Below are 18,325 nucleotides of genomic sequence, written 5' to 3'. Positions count from 1 at the left end.
GCGTCAAGCTCTAACCGAAGCAGCTGGAGAGTCCACCGCAGTACGCACTGTTGCCATGGCCAGCCAGGTGGCGTTCTTCCGCATACATGAATGATCCTTTCACAACATCCAGCTCTCAAACCCTCTCAGAGATCACATTGATTGCAATTTTACCCACTTACCCTTGGTGTATCGCACTCGGATTTCAGTTTTGCCATCCGCATCGGAAAATTCCATGCACTGCCAGCGAACTCATGCATTGGGGGCGATTCATGTAACCCATGTATGTTGAGGCTCCGCAGCCTTGCAGCGCATCGCGCTTCGTGCTAGGCTGGGAGCTGACAAGATCCAGTCCGCTGGTGGACTAGAAGCTTTTTGGCACTATTTATCAACAAATGTAATGTTAACTTCACCGGGCCCACGGACCCAATCATAAACTCAATCTAAATACCTCAGATCAGTACATTGGGATCCAGCTGCAAACTCTATGCATATATGATTGTTCCACACTAATCTTACCGGCAGTGCGGCGAGCAGACCGTCACTGCATTTGCATCGATATCCCCTGCCAGTCACAGTCCGCCAGCCGATAAGACCTTTGGGATTGAGCGCGTGGGGGTAAGCATCGCTATCAGGCAACCTAAAATGCTCTCTCCGTTCTCGACTGATCGATCCAGTTACGGGAATTCGAATTCGTGCATGTTGGAACCTCTCACGCCAAGGCTCCTCTGTGCGATCTGTGATGTTGACATTGATAAGGCTTAAGGTGTGTTGCAAATTGGCATTTCTGGCTCACAAAATTGTTATGAATCTCATGTAGGAGCTCAATGAATGCAATAACGGCCGCCATGTACGCCCCTACTTTCCATAGCATATGGTGCTTATATTATTCTAGAGATACAGAACCTCTACGACTTCTTCACACTTCCTTATCAAACATTTTCTAAGTCAAACATATTCAATCCATCCCGCACAAAGGCCGCAGCCCGCTGACCAGGATCTTAAGACATTTTTGGTCCAATTGTGCAACATCGTTTTGACACAAAGCTTCGCAATTTAGGGTCGGTTTGGTGTATTGTTCCGGCAACCGGCATATGTTCAAAAGTTATCGCACTCCATTCTTCGCAGTTTCATCATTGCATAGATTTCACCATTATAACTAGCATCACGGTAGGTTCCGAAAGTGGGTCCGAAGTGGGTAACGGAACGGACTATCAGCTACATGCATGTATGTACACTAATCATAGCCAGATCGAAGAAACCCAACGGTAAGTAGGTCCGGTCTCGTCCCAGAAGTTAATTCATAATATCATAAATCTCTCTATTTTATGATAGTTTTGGCAGTTAAACGTATCCCAACCGTTTCTGTTTAGCCGGCACACTTTTTTTTAGTCATGATAATTCATTTGTCGGATCTAACAATAGCTAGATCTGTTGGCCTTTTAGATTAATATTGTCTATACACTCTTGGCTATCGTACAATTAAAGATATTTAAACCCTCCTCTTTATAGAACCCAGGTATATGTACATCCACGTATACGGGATCCTAGGCATATCCCGAAACGTGCGAACACCTCATCAAACGAAGATCAGACTTAAAATTCTTAAATCCTCTGGATGACGAATCGGGCACTGGCCTGATACTGTGGTGGGATGGAACGGGTCGAAGCCAATGGCTTGATTTCAGGCTGGACGAAGGAAAAGACGCTGGCAGCATCAGTTGTCTTGAGGGACCATCCAGCAGCTCGGTCAACACTTTCAATGCTAAATAGAGAAAATTACCTGTTAGCTCTTTTATTCCTTTGTACAAACTATTTATGGAAAACTTACATGAATTGATCCCGGCCTTGCCAATGGACGGAAGTGATCCTCCAGCGAGTCTCAACACCGGCTTGGGCCTGGAGTTGGGCGAAAAGTTGTCCCTTGATGTTCACAACTGGAGCACCGCCGTTCTCAATGGTATAGGTTCCATCGGAGTTGCGGGTGATTTTCCACTAAATGAGATATGAGCAGTTAGTGAATGCTATATATAAACCTCAAGGATGGTCGGTTATGTATAACTTACTGGAGAGCGTGTGACGGGCTTTGGCAAAACGAGGACTGGCTTTGGGAGGAGGGATCGGTCCTCAGATGGGGACCTAGAGAGATAGAATTGAGCACCAGTAGGATCTCTAACGGTGGCGATCGAGTAGTTTCCACTCTGGAGGACGACAGCTGGGGTAGAAGCGTTGGTCTGTGGAACGGCAGGCATTTTGTTTGAATAGATGGCTTAAGTTCTATAACGAAAAGTATAAAGCGTAATGTAAAAGATGGGATTAAAAGAGCTTATGAGGATTATATTAGTTATCGAGTTTTACGAAATGCTGTGAACTGATGGAGAGTAACCAATGTAGCGGAAGATGATGGCTATTTTATATTAAATCCGTTATCATTCCTGAGGACTGGGAAGCTTGAAACCCGATATCACGACATTTTCAGAACACGACGCATCGAGCAGCTGCGAAGGGAAGGTCAAGAAGAAAAGAAGGCTGTTCTCAAAAAAAATGGTAGTTCTCCGACTCCGAAAAGTAGTTTCCTATGCGCTTTCAGCATCCTCAATAGTACAAATTTCCGAACATCGCTGTGCCATAGCCTCGATAGATGAGGGACCCCGGACTCAAATTTTGCTCCCTACCCGAATATAACCACCTTAATCAGGAGCCCGATGATTGACCCTGCATAGAATATATCGATATAGAAGGACCGACCCCTGGCCAAGCGAGAAAAGTCTGGAATGTAAACCTGGCAAAGAGTTCTCAAGACCCTTGACATTTGCCGTGTGTGTAACGTTGCAGCCAATGTGTGGGAATAATGTTATGCATGTATTGGTCGTTACGCTTTCGGTACGGCGCGGTTCTGGCGTTCGAAATTTCTAAAATTTCTAACGTAGGTCAAATCTAGAGTAGCCTTATCTAGCCGGGCATTGGGAGCTGGGGAATACTAACGCAGTAGCTCCTGAAATATCTGCGTGCAATACCCGGGTTCGACGTCAATCAGGAGTCTCGGCATCTGCTCGGCTGAGAACTAGGCCAGACAACTCACATCTCGGTTTGTGAGCTCTCTTAAAATCACGGTCTCAATTCCTGGTTACAAAATTTTTCTTTGATGAGAGAAAAAACTTTTCCTGCATGGGGTGATTTATTTTGAGCATGATACCAGACCATGAGATATGGTTGCAGCTTCGCTGCAGCTGGCTCCCAAATGGACTATGACGTACCAGCTGGCCAACACTCTGCAGAATATTAGTATTCTAGGGAGCTTCTCAAACTCGCCTTGACCTACCGAAGCATACATGTCACCCAAACCAGGGGTAGGCAAAATAACAAACAGCCTCGAGCTGGAACTAAATGTCTTATTTGGCTGCTATTACAAGCCCCATTGTTATTTTTGAGATTCAAGTTCGAAACCACCTGCGCTTCGGAAGGGAATTCCCAAAGTAGCCAAAAACGGTATCAGGCTGGATTGGGAATCCAACAATGTTGATCGTCGCAAATGCAACAGAACCGATAGGTTATGTGTTGACAGTGACGAATAGTCCAAGACAAATTTGCAAAGATCTGAAGACAGAATATAAAAGTTATAACCCGATGCCAACCAGGCCACCATTTCTAGGTGAAAATGATGCCAGCCTTTCGGGGACTAGAAGAAATCGCATTAAATTAGCTATAGAAGAGTCCCGAAAACCAGATAGTTCAATTCCATAGAGCTATTAGTACGTCCCACGACCAACTAAAGTTGATTCATGCACATTGCTAATAAAGCTACTAACACAAATGGCGACTTCCCTAGTGATTGTCAACAAGTCCACGACATCCTGACTTAGGAATAAGCCATTTCAACATGAAGATCCAAACATTTAACTAAAACTACTAAGGTAGCTACAAACTTATAGCTTTCTGCAACAATTTGTGTAAGATTCAACACGATCACGATTTCCCTCCCGTCGGGTATGCTGGTACAACATTTCCATGTATTTTGAACCCATTATAAACGACGTGTGCAACCAGTGCTACCTTAAGAGACCCCGTGGCGGTATGGACGTGAAGAAGAAGAAGAAGTACATTTTGTAACGGTACTTGTCCAAGTACTAGTAACGGTTTTGGTAACTGGATAACCCTGCAAGGTAGCAGTAGTAGTATAGGTAATAGCTGGCGCTGTCTGAGTTACTGTAGAAGTTTTTGTCGCAGCAGGCGCCGCCTGAGTGTATGTAGTCTTATAGGTCGAATATGAAGTGGAGGTGATAGTTGTGGCCGGTCCAGCAACCACAGAAGTTCGTGTCTGCCAAGCCGCCAATTAGTCTATTGGCATCATAACAGGTAGGACTTGAATCAGAAAAAAAGATAGTATCTTACAGCAAACACGGTAGCAGTCGTAGAGGATGTGAGTGTCACAAAATTCGTGGTGGTAGTAAATATAGAGCTTGTCAGAGTGGTTGGTGAGCAAGTCGCGGTTAATGTTGTGGTAGAAAGTCTCGTTGTGCTAATAGTGAATGTTGATACAGAAGTCGCAGTAGATGTCGCTGTTAATGTAGTAGTCACTTGAGGACCGATGCTACAGCTGAAGAGGAGACAGACTAGTGGGCCAACTAAACCGTTTACATCTCCACTTGTCGCGCCGCCTTGTATAACCCGAACTATATTCGTTCCAAGGAGTCGATCGAGCAGTGCAGCTAGGGTCACAAAAATCAATGATTAGTAAAATTAAATTTCCTAGCGATAAGACATCTAAAATTTCGAAGTTTGGGACTCACCCACTTGGCTCGGGGTATCAGGGCCTCCCTGAACCGGCCCACCACTTGGATTGACTACACAGTTGAACAATGCGCAGACTTCGGGTCCTAGGATGCCTCTTCCGCCATCTAAAGTGGTACCAGGCATAATTTGGCCCGCTAGATCCGTACCTAGTGCGGGATCAAGGACATTTCGTGCTAATATAAACAGTTTGGTTAGGGAAAGCCATTCGAAGCTGGGAGTTAGGCTTCCATAGTGTTATCCTAACCTAAGCCTAAGAAGAAGTCATATAGAGGAGGACTGGATGCGCCGCCGCCGCCACCACCACCAAGTATAGGATCAAGAATAGGCCCTAAAATACCGCCCAGAAGTTGAGGGCTGGCAGCAGGGTTTGCGATCGGGTTCCCCGTCCCGACCCCCAACAAACCGGCTAGGAGGAATATGAAAAATGGGACCAGAAGGCCGATATCATGACTGAATGGCTTCATGATTCCAAGGAAATAAAATTTAGCGGAAGAGATAAAAATGTATAGGCTGATAGCGTTTGAGGGACGGGGATATTTTATCGACCCTCGAAAGTTCTGTTTTTCTGAGGCTGGTAGCCAAGTTCTCTACCACTGCAGTGCACCTCAGTTGGGAATATGTCCCTATTTTATAGTCCCATGATGGTTAGATATGAGGAAATTTGTAAAATCGATAACCAGAAGCTATCGAGGACATACTGATATGCTTTTCCGAATGCCTCGGCATGATAATCCGTAGCTGTAGAGTTGGAAATACATCGAATTTGTGATAGAAGCGCTTTGTCGCTCTATATTGCCAGTAAACCCGAGATTTTAGAGCAATTCGTGTCACTCGACCACGCCACTAGCTCCAAAAGACGTATCACAAATGCCAGGAGGCGTGAAAATGGGGGAATGTGAATAAATACGGTTACCACACAATGGGCTAATCGACCGGGGTTGAAACAGGGAAATTTGGTAGTATTTTAAGGCTACTGAGTTATCTGTCGGCTATACAGTCAGAAGCTAGGTTAGGTTCGAAGATCTTCCAAATCAGAACGGCCGGGTATACGCCAAATGGAGGAACTCCAGAAGGTTAACATAGGCCCGAGCTGAGAGAGAGTAGAATGACTATGAATATTCGAAAGACATCTATACTAGGCTCCAGGAAGCGGTTAGCGGTATATATCGATATCTTGAACTCTCGATCGTGTGCGCGTAGAAGGGCTGAAAGGAGGGAGTAGAATTAAGCTTTTGCCCCTCGAGAATGACGTTAATCAAGCGGCCAAGTTTAGTTGATATATATTGATCTACTATATCAAAAGTAAATTTGAATATAAAGTTCAACATTATTCTCTAAGCCACGAGGCTTGAGGATGGCGTGGTAACTACTACTCACGTCCTGACTTGGGTACACAGAATCTGTCCGCCGGATTTATTGTAAATATCTAGAGAAATTATCATCGATACATGCAATTGGCATGGTTGCCTACCTTCTTCCCCCATAATCCTCAGCTCTAATACAATCTTGTGCCCTATTGATTTTGAAATCGGCCGAGAACAAGGTTTTTGAGATAATATTGAGCATCGACTCCATGGTAAGGGCGGGATTTACTACTGAGACTATGCAGCTCCTCAGACTTCATTATAATTGCAGAAGGGCACAAAAATAGATTGCAATAGCTTGTCGATTTAATTTACTCTTAGGTAGCTAGAAGCTTCCAACTGATCATCATTTAATTATCATGGTGCCCAAGGCCTTCGATTCATTATTTGATGCACATTTGACCCTAGCATAAGCATATATTATTTGAAAGCGTGACATTCAAAACATGATTATGCTTTTTAATAATGTCAACCCATAAGAGCCTAGATCGAAATTAAATTAAGTAAAATGCAAAGCGGAGCGGATACCAAAAGATTTCACAAGATAGGTGTAACTATTTTTCAGCTACAGGATTCGTGACGAAAAGAAATTGTAGCTAAGTTTTCAGAGCCATAGCGCCTGTTGATTCGGTCTTCGTAACGTATTTCGAAGGGGTAGCTCGGGTTTGGTTCAGCAAATCACAAGGCATATGTGCACTCCTATCTGTCAGATCTGTGCAAAAGTCATTTCCACGAGATGCAGCGACCCCGCTCGTTCACTTCCGCAGGATTTGTAAAGGCGGCTCAGTCATAAAATAGCCGAAGATGAAAATGAATTACTGAATAATCCTACAATTCAATCAAGTTCTAGGCTTGAGCCCGAGGTTTAAAATTTGAGCCTATATAGCATCAGAATTATTGCATATATCGATATAGCTATTCTGCACAGACAATTCTTGCTATCCGTGCCGCAACAAGATAGTGAGATTCAAGGTTGATTTGATCAGCAGTACGAAATACAGACGCGAGAGCTGGATGAAGTGATTTAAGATAGGTCGAACGGCTTCGAAGTATTGCGTAAAAAAAATCTTAGATCCTGACGAAGATTTTACTAATGTAAAGCTAGGACCTCTTTCGTGGCTTCCGAAGTTGAATTTGATAATAATATGCCTTATAAACACTTTTGCATTATTCATTGGGATTAGTTTCGATAAGTGATCATGAAATTTGCAAAGTTGACGTCAAAATCACGATCCACCCCGGGGTTCGGGTACCTCGAGGTACTTCTAAAGACCTATTCATCTCATGAATCACTTATGAATAATAAATTCTGTAGAATCATCATATCAGTCTGATGATTTTCATGCGTGTCGGATATTCGGACCAAAATCTCCGTTAACCACTTAGATTTCAAGATTACAGAGCATCTCCAAAAGCACGATGCTGGATTTGGAAGATCACGATGCATCAAGAACATGAAATGACAACAAGGGAGCTAGTGGCTAAAGAGTCAAGCCCAACGGTTGATCCTCCACTTAGAGTTCTGGTCAAGCTATCCAAGAAGTGCTTGAATTTAGCAAAGATAGTTGACCCGATATGACGACAAAACCAATCATCCAAACGGCTGAACAAGCTGACAGCTCCATGGATCCATGGATCCAAACTTGCTCACGATCATGATCATACATCCACGGGGAGCCCTAAAATTCAGCACCCGATAATTTATGCACCAAGAATCTCAGCCGTGGAGTCGTCTAAACGGAATCTGAAAATGTGTCTGATATGTTGGTTTTTTTGGGGCCCTATTTTCAAGCTCGGATACAATGTTGGATCCGCCTTGTGGAACAGCTATGCAGAGATGGACCAACGCATTCGGCGTTGCTGGTGAGCTCGAGCTCAGACTTGACTAGAGAGTGATCACAGGCAATGCTAAAATCTTGAAGCAGTCTAAGATCCATTGATCGCATATATCGGTATGTTCGCTGTTCGCATAAAATCGACGAGGCGAAGCCAGATCCAGCCTCGATAAACATGTATATCTCGACATGAGCTAATCCGTGTATTATGCGACGACTGAAAATATGTTGGATTCGCTTAAGCTCCAGTGATTGGGATTTATCGTGACGGCGTCGACGGAAGCGTCAATGCGCTCACATAAAAACTGAATGCAAGGGACAAACAGTGCATATGTACAGGGCCTCGTTCAAATGTATACATATTTGCGAAGGATATAACTTGATGCTAGAATTGGCGCCCTGTTTCAACTTCTAGGCACCGGGAACACGGATGCTTACAACCCTGGATAACCGGCAACACTGAATTTCCAAGAAAAGTTTCGAAATTCCACTATAGGTCTGGAAACCCATAAATCATAAAGGTGGCTGTCGCAGTTAAGTAAAGACTCTCAAAAAGAGGCCGGCGGTATAGCCCTATGCATGCGCAATGTAATGCGAGCCCAAAAATGCAAGTTTCGCCGAACGAGTAAACCTGATGTCAGCTAAGAAAGCTACGCTAGTATTAGGCCATGGCCAGTTGACTTGATATGGAATTTCAGGTTACGAATCTTACAATGAGAGACGTATTTGAGGCTTATTAAAATGTCAAAAGAATAGAATAAATAAAAAAATAAAGCAAACAAGTATCATTGAGGATTCCAGAGCCCCCGGGCCCCGGAATTGTCAGCAGTAGTGTTTAGGGTGGAGACATGAATAGCTAATATTACGACCGAACTTAAATCAGTAGTAACGGTTAATATGCCCACTTGACAATGGCATCAGACGATTTTCAGTCCTAGTATCCTTTCCAAAATGCAATTCTTTAATATAACTCTGTCCTGTAGCTTTGACAGATGTTGGATAGTTACGTATTCTATTTGTGTAACGCGCCCAATAAATATATCGCATTGTTGAATAGTAAAACAAGGTTAACTAAGCTTCAAATCGGATCCGCGAGATGGCCGAGCTACGCCATCCGTATGTTTATACATACATGCAGTATTACTGATCAAATCGATTGGGTAGCGACCTCTGAGGGAGAGGATTTAGATATTTACAGACCGTATAATGCGATTACCACACGCCTAGGCCTGGCGTACACCAGTCAATCGTCGTCATCGTACAGTCATTCTCCTATCGGAATTCCGCTTTGATCTCGAATGACAACTTTGATTCCGACTCTGCGAAATTACCCTCGCCTACTCACACGAGTGGTCATCTGAATGTGGGCCCGCTAGCTTTGACGCAGAGATGTACATATAGAGATCCTTGAGCCGTTGTAATTCTCTCGGGACGTTGAGAATATGTGTCCCGTTGGTCTGGCCGGACATTAGTATTCGAGTAAAATGCAGTGGTGCACCGGTGTTGGCCTTACAGGATTCGATCGGTCGTTGGAGGATCCAACCCTCACAATCATCTAGCTAGACTAAGCAGGGGAGGGAAAATTTTTAGAACCATTTTATGCGGGTGATGAATCGATTGGCCGATTGGTGAATCTAGTAAACTCGCAGGGGAATTTTATCGTTTGTTCCAAAATATTTCGGGAATCGGTTCGTGACTTTCGATTCAGCTCTGCAAGGATAACTCGCGATTCGCACATGAACGGTCATTCCGATCTGGCTGATTGGGAATCGTGGAGCGGCCGGAGAATGCAGGCGCAATCAAGAAGCGACATTATCGCAGTTAGCGCAGACGTCGGTTTTGCGATCCTAACCTTGGGAGTTATAGGGTCTAGACCATCCAAACTAACGCCTGCCCAAGAACCATAGCTAGCAGTCTGTAAATCAATGCGGCTCAATACATCATATCTAAATGTCCTTGGCGCAGGCCCCACCCAGATCTACCAAAAAAGCTTCGGCAAATTGCCCAATAGAAGCGCGAGTTAAACCAAGAGCTTGTAATCTGACAGTCTCAACGTGGGGAGCTTTACTTGATATAGTTTAGCCCAATGCAGCTGACGTCTGTGCGCGCACCGCCACGACGGATCTGTTTCTTGCTACCCTGACAAACCGACACCTTTCATAGAACCATACAGCATCGCATAATTTGCTGAAGCTTCTCGCCAGACGATGACATGAGGACTGCTGCTGTATCCGCTTTATCTTTTGACAGTGCTGACTGGGTATAACTCTGGATGTCGGGTCCTTAAAGCCAGATTTACGATTTGTGTTTCCCCATTCAATGATGTGGTTTGCATTGCATTGGGTTTGACAGACCTGTTTCGAAACAGCCAGGCCATAACAAAGCCTTCAATGATTACCTTGCATTTCCAAGGGAAACGCTTTGAATTTCTCGGCGAATCCTGACAATAAACCGGTAGATCTTCTGGCGGTTTTGCTTTTCATGACACACGCGACCAATCTTGGAGGAAACGAGCTAGAACGCCATTGTCGGAGATTACCTTCACGCTTTATGCTCTGGCCTGGAGTCGCAGGTTGTTGTTCGTAGCTTCCCCTGCCCGGCCCCATGCAACACTGCGCAAAAAACCGTTTGATTCCAGGCGAATTGCTGGGTGTGTAGCTCGGGTTGATGTATGACGGGTTCTGTAAGACCAGTAGCAACTGATTACAAGATTTAGCTCCGGCCTATAATTAAGTGGAGTGGATGCAATGACAAACCCTAGTTTGATACCATATTCGTCAGTTAGTGCTGACATGCGAAACTACGCAACGGGCAACATCACCATTCCTGCCGGGTGCATACTATTTTCAGCAGCTAGCTATTCTTCCCTATTCGTAAAACTGCTACGTTTCGATCAAGAGGGAAATCTTGGTTCGGCTCAAAACTTATGCTATTTGTGTTTGACAATTGACTTGTCGAGGGATGCTTGGTGGGTCATTGTTTGCATCAATCGTCACATAGTAAGCGACGGACGTCTTAGCTGGTTGATCGTAGCAATTCAGTTTTCGATGGCTTCAAGGTGGGTCCCATCAGCTTTCTCCATCGGGAAAAAAAGTAATAACACCTCTCTTTTCAGAAAGGCCTTGATCTTTTCAGTCGAAAAAAAAAAAAAGGAACGAGCCATGTGCATATACACGGACACACTCGAACTGGCGGGCTGCAGGAACCACCAGGGAACGTTCCACCCCGGTGCATATATCCGGTCGACCCGACAGTGCAGTGAGGTCCACAAGCTGGAATGCGGCCCTCTTCCAGAGCCCCATAGCTCAGCTGACGAAACCAATCAAAATCGCACCAATGACTGTTTCCCCGAGTTTCCAAACAGACCAACTACTTTGAAGATGCCTTACAGCCTAGATGCAATTTTGATTTCGCCCCCCTTACGCAGTACCCGCGGTTGCACATACCCCCTCTTGCCCCCTCTGCCCCTTCGGGCTTGCCCGGGGCTCTGGGGACTTGCATAGAAGTAATACAGATATTGCGAAATGCGTTAGTCTGATCACCAGACTCTTCAAGAAGAAAGTTCCCCAGCATCCACTCGGCCTGATTTCAAACATCTTCACAATCTCACGGGTCCCTCTCCGTGACTCACGCCGACTCAAGCCCGTCATCTTGATTCTGCAGAGGTACCCGAAGGTACATCTGGGATTCTATTGGGACTTTACTCTACCCCAGGATGCTAATCTACCTGTATGTCGGCCGTGATGCTAACCTTTCTAGCAATTTGCTGATAGCGCTTTGCATGACAAAGGCATCCGCTGGGACTCTACTTCGCCCCAGCAAGTAACATAAATTGTAGACATCATGCTTCGAGGAAAATAGCTTCGGACTCTCCTGATTATAAAGATGGTCATGACACCACCACGGCAGACACATGCATCAACATTATACATCAATCAGCCTACAGCATAGCATACAAGCCTCAATCAAATTAATATCATTCGCCGCACACCTTCGGCTCTAGGCCCACCCAGTCGCCATACATAATTCAGATCGAGATCTTTCGGATATATAAAACATCTACGGTGTCCACCCAGGTTAGTTATTCCTGTTTAACAAGCATCGAAATTTCATTTATGATACCCCCTTCACGATTCATTGAACTTTGCAATATTACGACATTTCCTGCCTTACGATTCACATATACCCCCCAATACATAAAAACTATACCCATCCTTTATAGATTACATAACTGTTTCCCATATTCAACGATAGCCCTATAAACAAATATTACAAATTATTTCTAACAATGTCTTACGATGATAGCTCTCGAGAAGGGAGAGAAAAGTCTCGGCGATCTTCAATACAGTTCGTGCATTATAACGTTCCTGACGTTAGTCGCGCACAGACACCCGCTATTCCACCAATAGGTAAACTAGGTTGGGGACCAGTCGATTCAAAGATAAAATATTCCAACATGAGACGAACTTCTTACGGCAGCCAGCACGCTTTCCAAAATACGACGCAAGAGTCGTATGGATACGAAGGACGATACGAAGGAGAATACGAAGAAGGATACGACGATGGATACAATCGTAGACGAAACCGTGAATATCAGCGCAGTGACTTGGATGCACTCGCTGAAATTGAGCCTTATACGACTTTGATGGATTACTTGACTGCTCGAAACCCTCCAATTCTGGGACCCATGGAAAGTGCCAATCTGCGACGACGAAATGCAAAATCGCCAGACTATGCATTTATTTGGTGGGATGTCAGAAACACTCGCCAGTGGAACACGTTCAACCTTCAAAACATTCTCGCTACTCCAGATCTTGACCGTCTCTTGCGGATGCCTATCCCTCAAGCTGAGCTTTCAGAGCCTTTCATTGACGATGAAATTTTACATCAAGGTGACAGGATTGCATTTCTGACAATCGTGAGGGACTACTTCTGCGCCAAAGTTACTACTGCCCTTTCTCAGTCAATTGGTACACGCAGCCATCAATCCCTCTCTATGGTTCTGGGGTCGGAGCTTGGGTCAAGCGCCGATATTGCTGGTGTTTACCAATCACCATCTAGACCAAATGGCCAAATCAGAGTAGCAGGATTCGTCAAATCTTGCAGAGAATGGAATACGATGATGCAGGCAGGCGGTGATGAAAAACGACGAGAATTCCTTCAAGTTTTATCCCAATTGCAGCGTTACATGCGTGAACATAATACAAGATATGGTTATGTTCTTACCGAACAAGAGCTTGTCTGCGTTCGACTTGCTACCGACGCTGAAAATCGACCAATATTTGGATGTTTGGATATCGCAAACCCAATCCAATGGAACCAACATGGCACAAACCGGCTCACTATCTGTCTTTCTCTCTGGTTCTTACATTTTCTAGCGAAGAGAGATCCTTTACCGGATTGGGCTGGCTGGGAAATCCCTGTTCCCTCTGCAGAAGAATGTTCGCGAAGATATTGTATGGCGAAGGATCCGTGGGTTCCTGATCCTAAGTACGACGAAGTCGAACTCGCAAGAGTGAAACGAGGTTGGGGTGAAGCGGAAGAGCCATATGCATATGGTGAGACTTTCCGCTAAGCGATTCGATTTGAAACATCATCGACATTCGATGAATATTCCGGACTTCCAACGCTTCGACGACCCAATGGCTTCGCTTATTATTCGAGGCCAATCCCTTCTAGTGTCAATTGACACATCATTTTCGTAAAGTTCATCTTCTTTTCTTTATTTTGAAGTTATTATTTGCATTGTCTGGATTTTTTTTTCTCTTTTCAAGATTCACCGTATGAATCATACCTTATAGGCACGTCCTAGGTTCTTTTTGGTCTGTTTGTGTCATTTTCAGTCTCGGCAGCATTGGCTGTCAGTTGATCTCTTGTTTTTTTTATCTTTCCAACTTTCGTTATTCGGAACTTTCTGCATGTTTGTTCAGCATTCTATTTTGGTGGTACAGACGAGCATATAGACTGGGCTGTTCCTCGGGCCTATCCTTTGGTTTCCTATTTGCATGCATACAACAGACCGATTTTGGGGACACCTCTTAAAATCATCTGGTTTTCTCTAGCAATTTTAGCGGCATTGCGTATACTAACAGGGCTCAGATTTTGATGCATAGAAGAAGGATAGCATGTCATGAGTTCATTTCATTAAAGGGTTGGGGTTATGCGTGTGGGATTTGTTTTCTTTCACTTCGAGCTCAGGGTGTCGCCGGGTTTGCTGCACCGTTTTTGATTTTCAGTTTTGACCTTGTATTAGCATGTACTTGGATAGTTACTTATGCACCCAATCATATACAATTTTATACCGTCTTGCGGCTCAGTCCCCACATTTTGGCGAAGTTTCCCGCGAAATGCCGTCTTAAGTTTGAGCGGTATTTGATAATCTACTGGACTGGATCCTTCGCGCTTTTCTAGGATTGTGGTAAAATGTTGAGCATCTCGTGTTGTTCAGCCAAACCAGGATGCCAATTAAGGACGACACCACTTTTGCGTATCTGCCGGGGTCGTCGACAGGGGTCTGTCGGCATTTGGTTGGCTGGCGAGGCTCTCTTCAATATCTGGGTCATGAATTGATAGTATTGTGACCAATTGAATCTGCATTCTTCAAGATATCCTGCCTAGGAATCGCAAAATCGTCGTCAGTCATCCGATTCATATCTTGGCGAGCACAGTTCGACAGTTAACAGTCGGGTTCCATGAGAGTTTCCCCGTCTCATCTCGCTCAATATTTCCTATGATGTCGGCCTGCAGGCATCAAACGCAAGTCCTGACATAGTACTCCGCGTCATGTCCCTTGACCATGAATTACAAGGCCGCCACTGGATCATGCGTCCTCAAGTTCGCTCTATACCGAAAGCTAGTGGCCATTTGGTCTAGAAAGCTGCAAAGATCCACAGAAATTAGTCTTCAAGAGCGAAAAATCTTCATCTTCCAGCTGAAAGGATTGCTAAAATAACCAGAAGCTATGAAAATTTTGAAGCACTGGTATCACTAATTCAGTTGCCTGCAAGACGCATAACTATAAGCGAATATGCGGTACTCGAGTAATGTTTGCGACCCTCATTGAATCTTCAATTTTCAGATGTTTCGCCCAAATTTGAAATTGTTACACAGCTGCTTCATGAATTCATGACCCCTGACCCCGGTATTGGGGCCCGGCGGGAAACAACACGCTTTCCTACTGGCTAGTATTAATGGAAGAGCCGGTGCAAGGCGTACTCAAGGTCCAGCATGGATCCTTCCCCAAGCTTCTCCCGGTGCGGGTCCCCTTTCCACACGCTCTTACCCTGCATGTGGAACAATACTTGCTGTGCAGTCACATATTATTTTTACACTTGAGGTGGTCACCTATCCGGGATTGAGGCTTCTAGTAGCTGAAAGAACCTGCACATCGCCCTACCATACATCGTCTCCGAATTTTCGGTAACCTCGGAACATTTTTAACCCTGCAAATTTTCTTGTGAAGATTTTCTTTCAGCCTAGATCGGCCTGCCATGAAACATGCGTCTACATATACGATACGGGCAGCGCGTTAGCTTAATCGAAACTTGGAGAAAATTCATTAGGTTTCGCAAATTCGCAGCGAACGTTCTATATGTGGACCTCAGGCACTTCACTAGCAAAATTACATATCTCAGGGTACGGCCTAGGGTACTGAAGGCATTGGAGCTACAAAATTGACTGTTGGAGTCATATAGAACGACTGGATATTGATAGGCTCCCAGGTCGGCTTCAATGAATGGCATTACCCATCAATGTTCCCCTTTCCGGCAAAGCCGTGGAGACTACGTCAGAACACTAGCTAAACCTCTGGGCTTGGTGCGAGACAAAGACAACGTGACCCGGGAACGAAGCGGAACCCTGGCTCATTCTCGGATTTTGCGGGTGGGCCTGGAAATCGGCCCAACCATTTCGCCAGACATCGGAACTCGAACTACGGATGCATAGATTTCATCATCAGACCGTACTGATCAATCATTGATACATAAAAATTCTTCATCGCGGTGCCGGCCGAGTGAAAATCGGACATAACAGTTCCGGCTATCTCGATCCCGTGATCTCAATATACGAGAATCGCCCGGAAGGCGCATTACGACATTGATAGAACATTCCGCAGCTTATGAAACTCTCGTGACGATCGTTTCACGTGAGAAATTTTTCAAGTTACGCCTTTCAGGCCTGGAAGCAAGGGAGGAAAAAAAAAAACTAACTTGCAAAGCGCATGAGGGCATGATCCAGATTTAATAAAATTCGATATCTCTCCAGCAGAATCTGACGTGAGGTCAAGAGTTCACCGCCCAAGTCGGCTAGTCTAAAAATGCAAACATGGGCTCTGCCCGGTTATAATACCCAGAAGCTATGACTCCCCGGGAACCGGGGCAAGGGAGGACTTCGAGACTAAGCAACTTTGGGCAATCAACCCTTTTTCCTATCTTGCAACGCTTCGAGTGTGTTGGGAATGAGGCTGAAAGCCATAATTTCGGAACCGGGCGATCTTATAAGATGGGTGGACTATAGCCCCACAAAAGAGGCAAATGTCTTTGCGAGATGTAAGCAGCTTACAATGTGGCTCTTATTAAGGCTTTCTATGCTACGGTTGCTGGTATTACTAAAGAAGGCCGAGCCCGGCGGAGGCATCCGGATATACCCATGGAGCATTAATTGCGGCAGATACGAAGTTAGCTTTAGCCACTGTATACATGTACACAAACCGGTTTAAGTCCGTAGGATCTCTAGGGCTGGGCCGAAATGATTTGAGATATCGAAAATAGGCGATTAGGATCATGAATGTTCCCTCACACGAGTTAATTCATGCCCTACTGTTGTCACACTTCGATATATTATCAACAGTTCGAAGTACCATACCAACCCTGTCAACTCGGATGAAGGGCTCGGGGCTAGTATTACTAAACTTCCTGTACACCCTCATACTCAATTGCTTGAGGTTATATAATCCCACCGTTTTGAATTCCCGTCTCGAGTTGACGTTTTTGGATGGCAAATGATTATATCTAAGGAATTAGGCAACGTTCATTACTTATGCAAAGGTATGAATTCCCTTGATTTGTCCGGAGCCCCGATTACAGTTAATTTTCTGTGGCTCATTCAATAATGCGGCGTACTACATGTGCGTTATCATGCAACCGCGGCCCCAAAAACTCAATAGCAGCAGTACTGTTTTAGAATACTATGGTCTGGTGATCGCGGATATGTATTTGTCGAAGCATAAACTGCTGCGGCCACTTCTTGACTGGTCAAAATTTAATTCAGAAAGTCTTTAAAATAGTTAAACTATCGAGGTAGCTTTCGAAGTTTCTTTGGAGATCTACAAGCCACGAATAAAATAATATTTTTGCCTTCGATATTTAGGCCCCCACGGAGCTTAGACCTAGTCTCGTAGGTTAGACCATTTATAACCGCCCTCACAAAACAAGATGTTATCATGTTTCCTGCAACGACGGGGGCTTTAGCTCCAGAATGTCTTTCATCAACGTGGGTCTACCGGTCCCTGGAGTAGTAAACATTATTGATAGACAGGACCCGGGACAACTTTACGCAACAAAATCTTACAAACCGGTACCTTGAGGTACTTAAAGACCTAGACATGGATATACTTCTATGATCGATACCGAACCTTTGGGACAGATGTGGCAAGCGCGGCAAAATCTAAAACAATAACGGTGGGTGTGTGCCATATGGTAACATAAACATCGATCAGGGGTTGGGTGAAATACCCTGTATACGGCTGTATTTCTCCCGATTGGTTTATGTTATTTAATCTATAGCCAAGGGTCGATCTTGAAGACATTTTGCCCCCTTGTAGTTACGTGTTCCCAAATCCAGCCGATCTCGAGCCGTCGTAAACCAGTATCGTATATTCAAACTCCATATGCACAGACAAGGCAGTTCACGCCTGTCAAAATCTGTCATTTTTTGGTATCCTGGATTCTGTTTTAATGCGAGGCCCGGGCCCGTCAGATTACGAGTTTGCCCCTGTACTATAGTCTTTATCTTTTTCTCAATATATATAATAGCGCATGCAATATACATACATCGGGCCTTAAGTAATCTCATGATCGTCACACACACATGTCGAATTCATGTTTTCTGTTGTAAAACAAACAATGAAGATATCCTTATATCCAATCGCTACCAATTGAGATATTACTTGTTTAGAAAATTCAAATACTATGCCTGTAGGATCCAGTAGGCAACTGGTGCCGAGGCAGAATCCCTAGGGTTTCCGGTGTAACCTCAATCAGCATACCCATGATGATAACTTGCGTCGTATACATATCTACATGCATGTAGTTGCACAAACTGGACGTAATCCCGCCTCCTAGGCGCACTCACGGT

At 44.7% G+C, this 18,325-nt stretch overlaps 3 protein-coding genes across 3 annotated transcripts; 1 reads left to right on the top strand and 2 right to left on the bottom strand.

Annotated features, from left to right (window-relative positions):
- Positions 1–1,584: 1,584 nt before the first annotated feature.
- Positions 1,585–2,231, bottom strand: AOL_s00210g28 (uncharacterized protein; the record flags this gene model as incomplete). The annotated part of the gene is made up of 3 exons (XM_011128830.1): positions 1,585–1,744; positions 1,811–1,974; positions 2,046–2,231. 3 exons carry the CDS (start codon positions 2,229–2,231, stop codon positions 1,585–1,587), a joined length of 510 nt encoding a protein of 169 aa, XP_011127132.1.
- Positions 2,232–4,033: 1,802 nt separating this feature from the next.
- On the bottom strand, positions 4,034–5,237 carry AOL_s00210g27 (uncharacterized protein; the record flags this gene model as incomplete). Its single annotated transcript, XM_011128829.1, has 4 exons — positions 4,034–4,297; positions 4,372–4,688; positions 4,770–4,946; positions 5,018–5,237. The coding sequence occupies 4 exons, from the start codon at positions 5,235–5,237 to the stop codon at positions 4,034–4,036; spliced, it is 978 nt and encodes a 325-aa protein (XP_011127131.1).
- A 7,023-nt stretch (positions 5,238–12,260) lies between these two features.
- Positions 12,261–13,547, top strand: AOL_s00210g26 (uncharacterized protein; the record flags this gene model as incomplete). Its single annotated transcript, XM_011128828.1, has 1 exon — positions 12,261–13,547. One exon carries the CDS (start codon positions 12,261–12,263, stop codon positions 13,545–13,547), a length of 1,287 nt encoding a protein of 428 aa, XP_011127130.1.
- Between the last annotated feature and the right edge of the window lie 4,778 nt (positions 13,548–18,325).

Source organism: Orbilia oligospora (assembly GCF_000225545.1).
Source record: "Orbilia oligospora ATCC 24927 unplaced genomic scaffold scaffold00210, whole genome shotgun sequence".
NCBI lineage: Eukaryota > Fungi > Ascomycota > Orbiliomycetes > Orbiliales > Orbiliaceae > Orbilia > Orbilia oligospora.
This window is presented reverse-complemented; position numbering and strand designations above follow the sequence as displayed.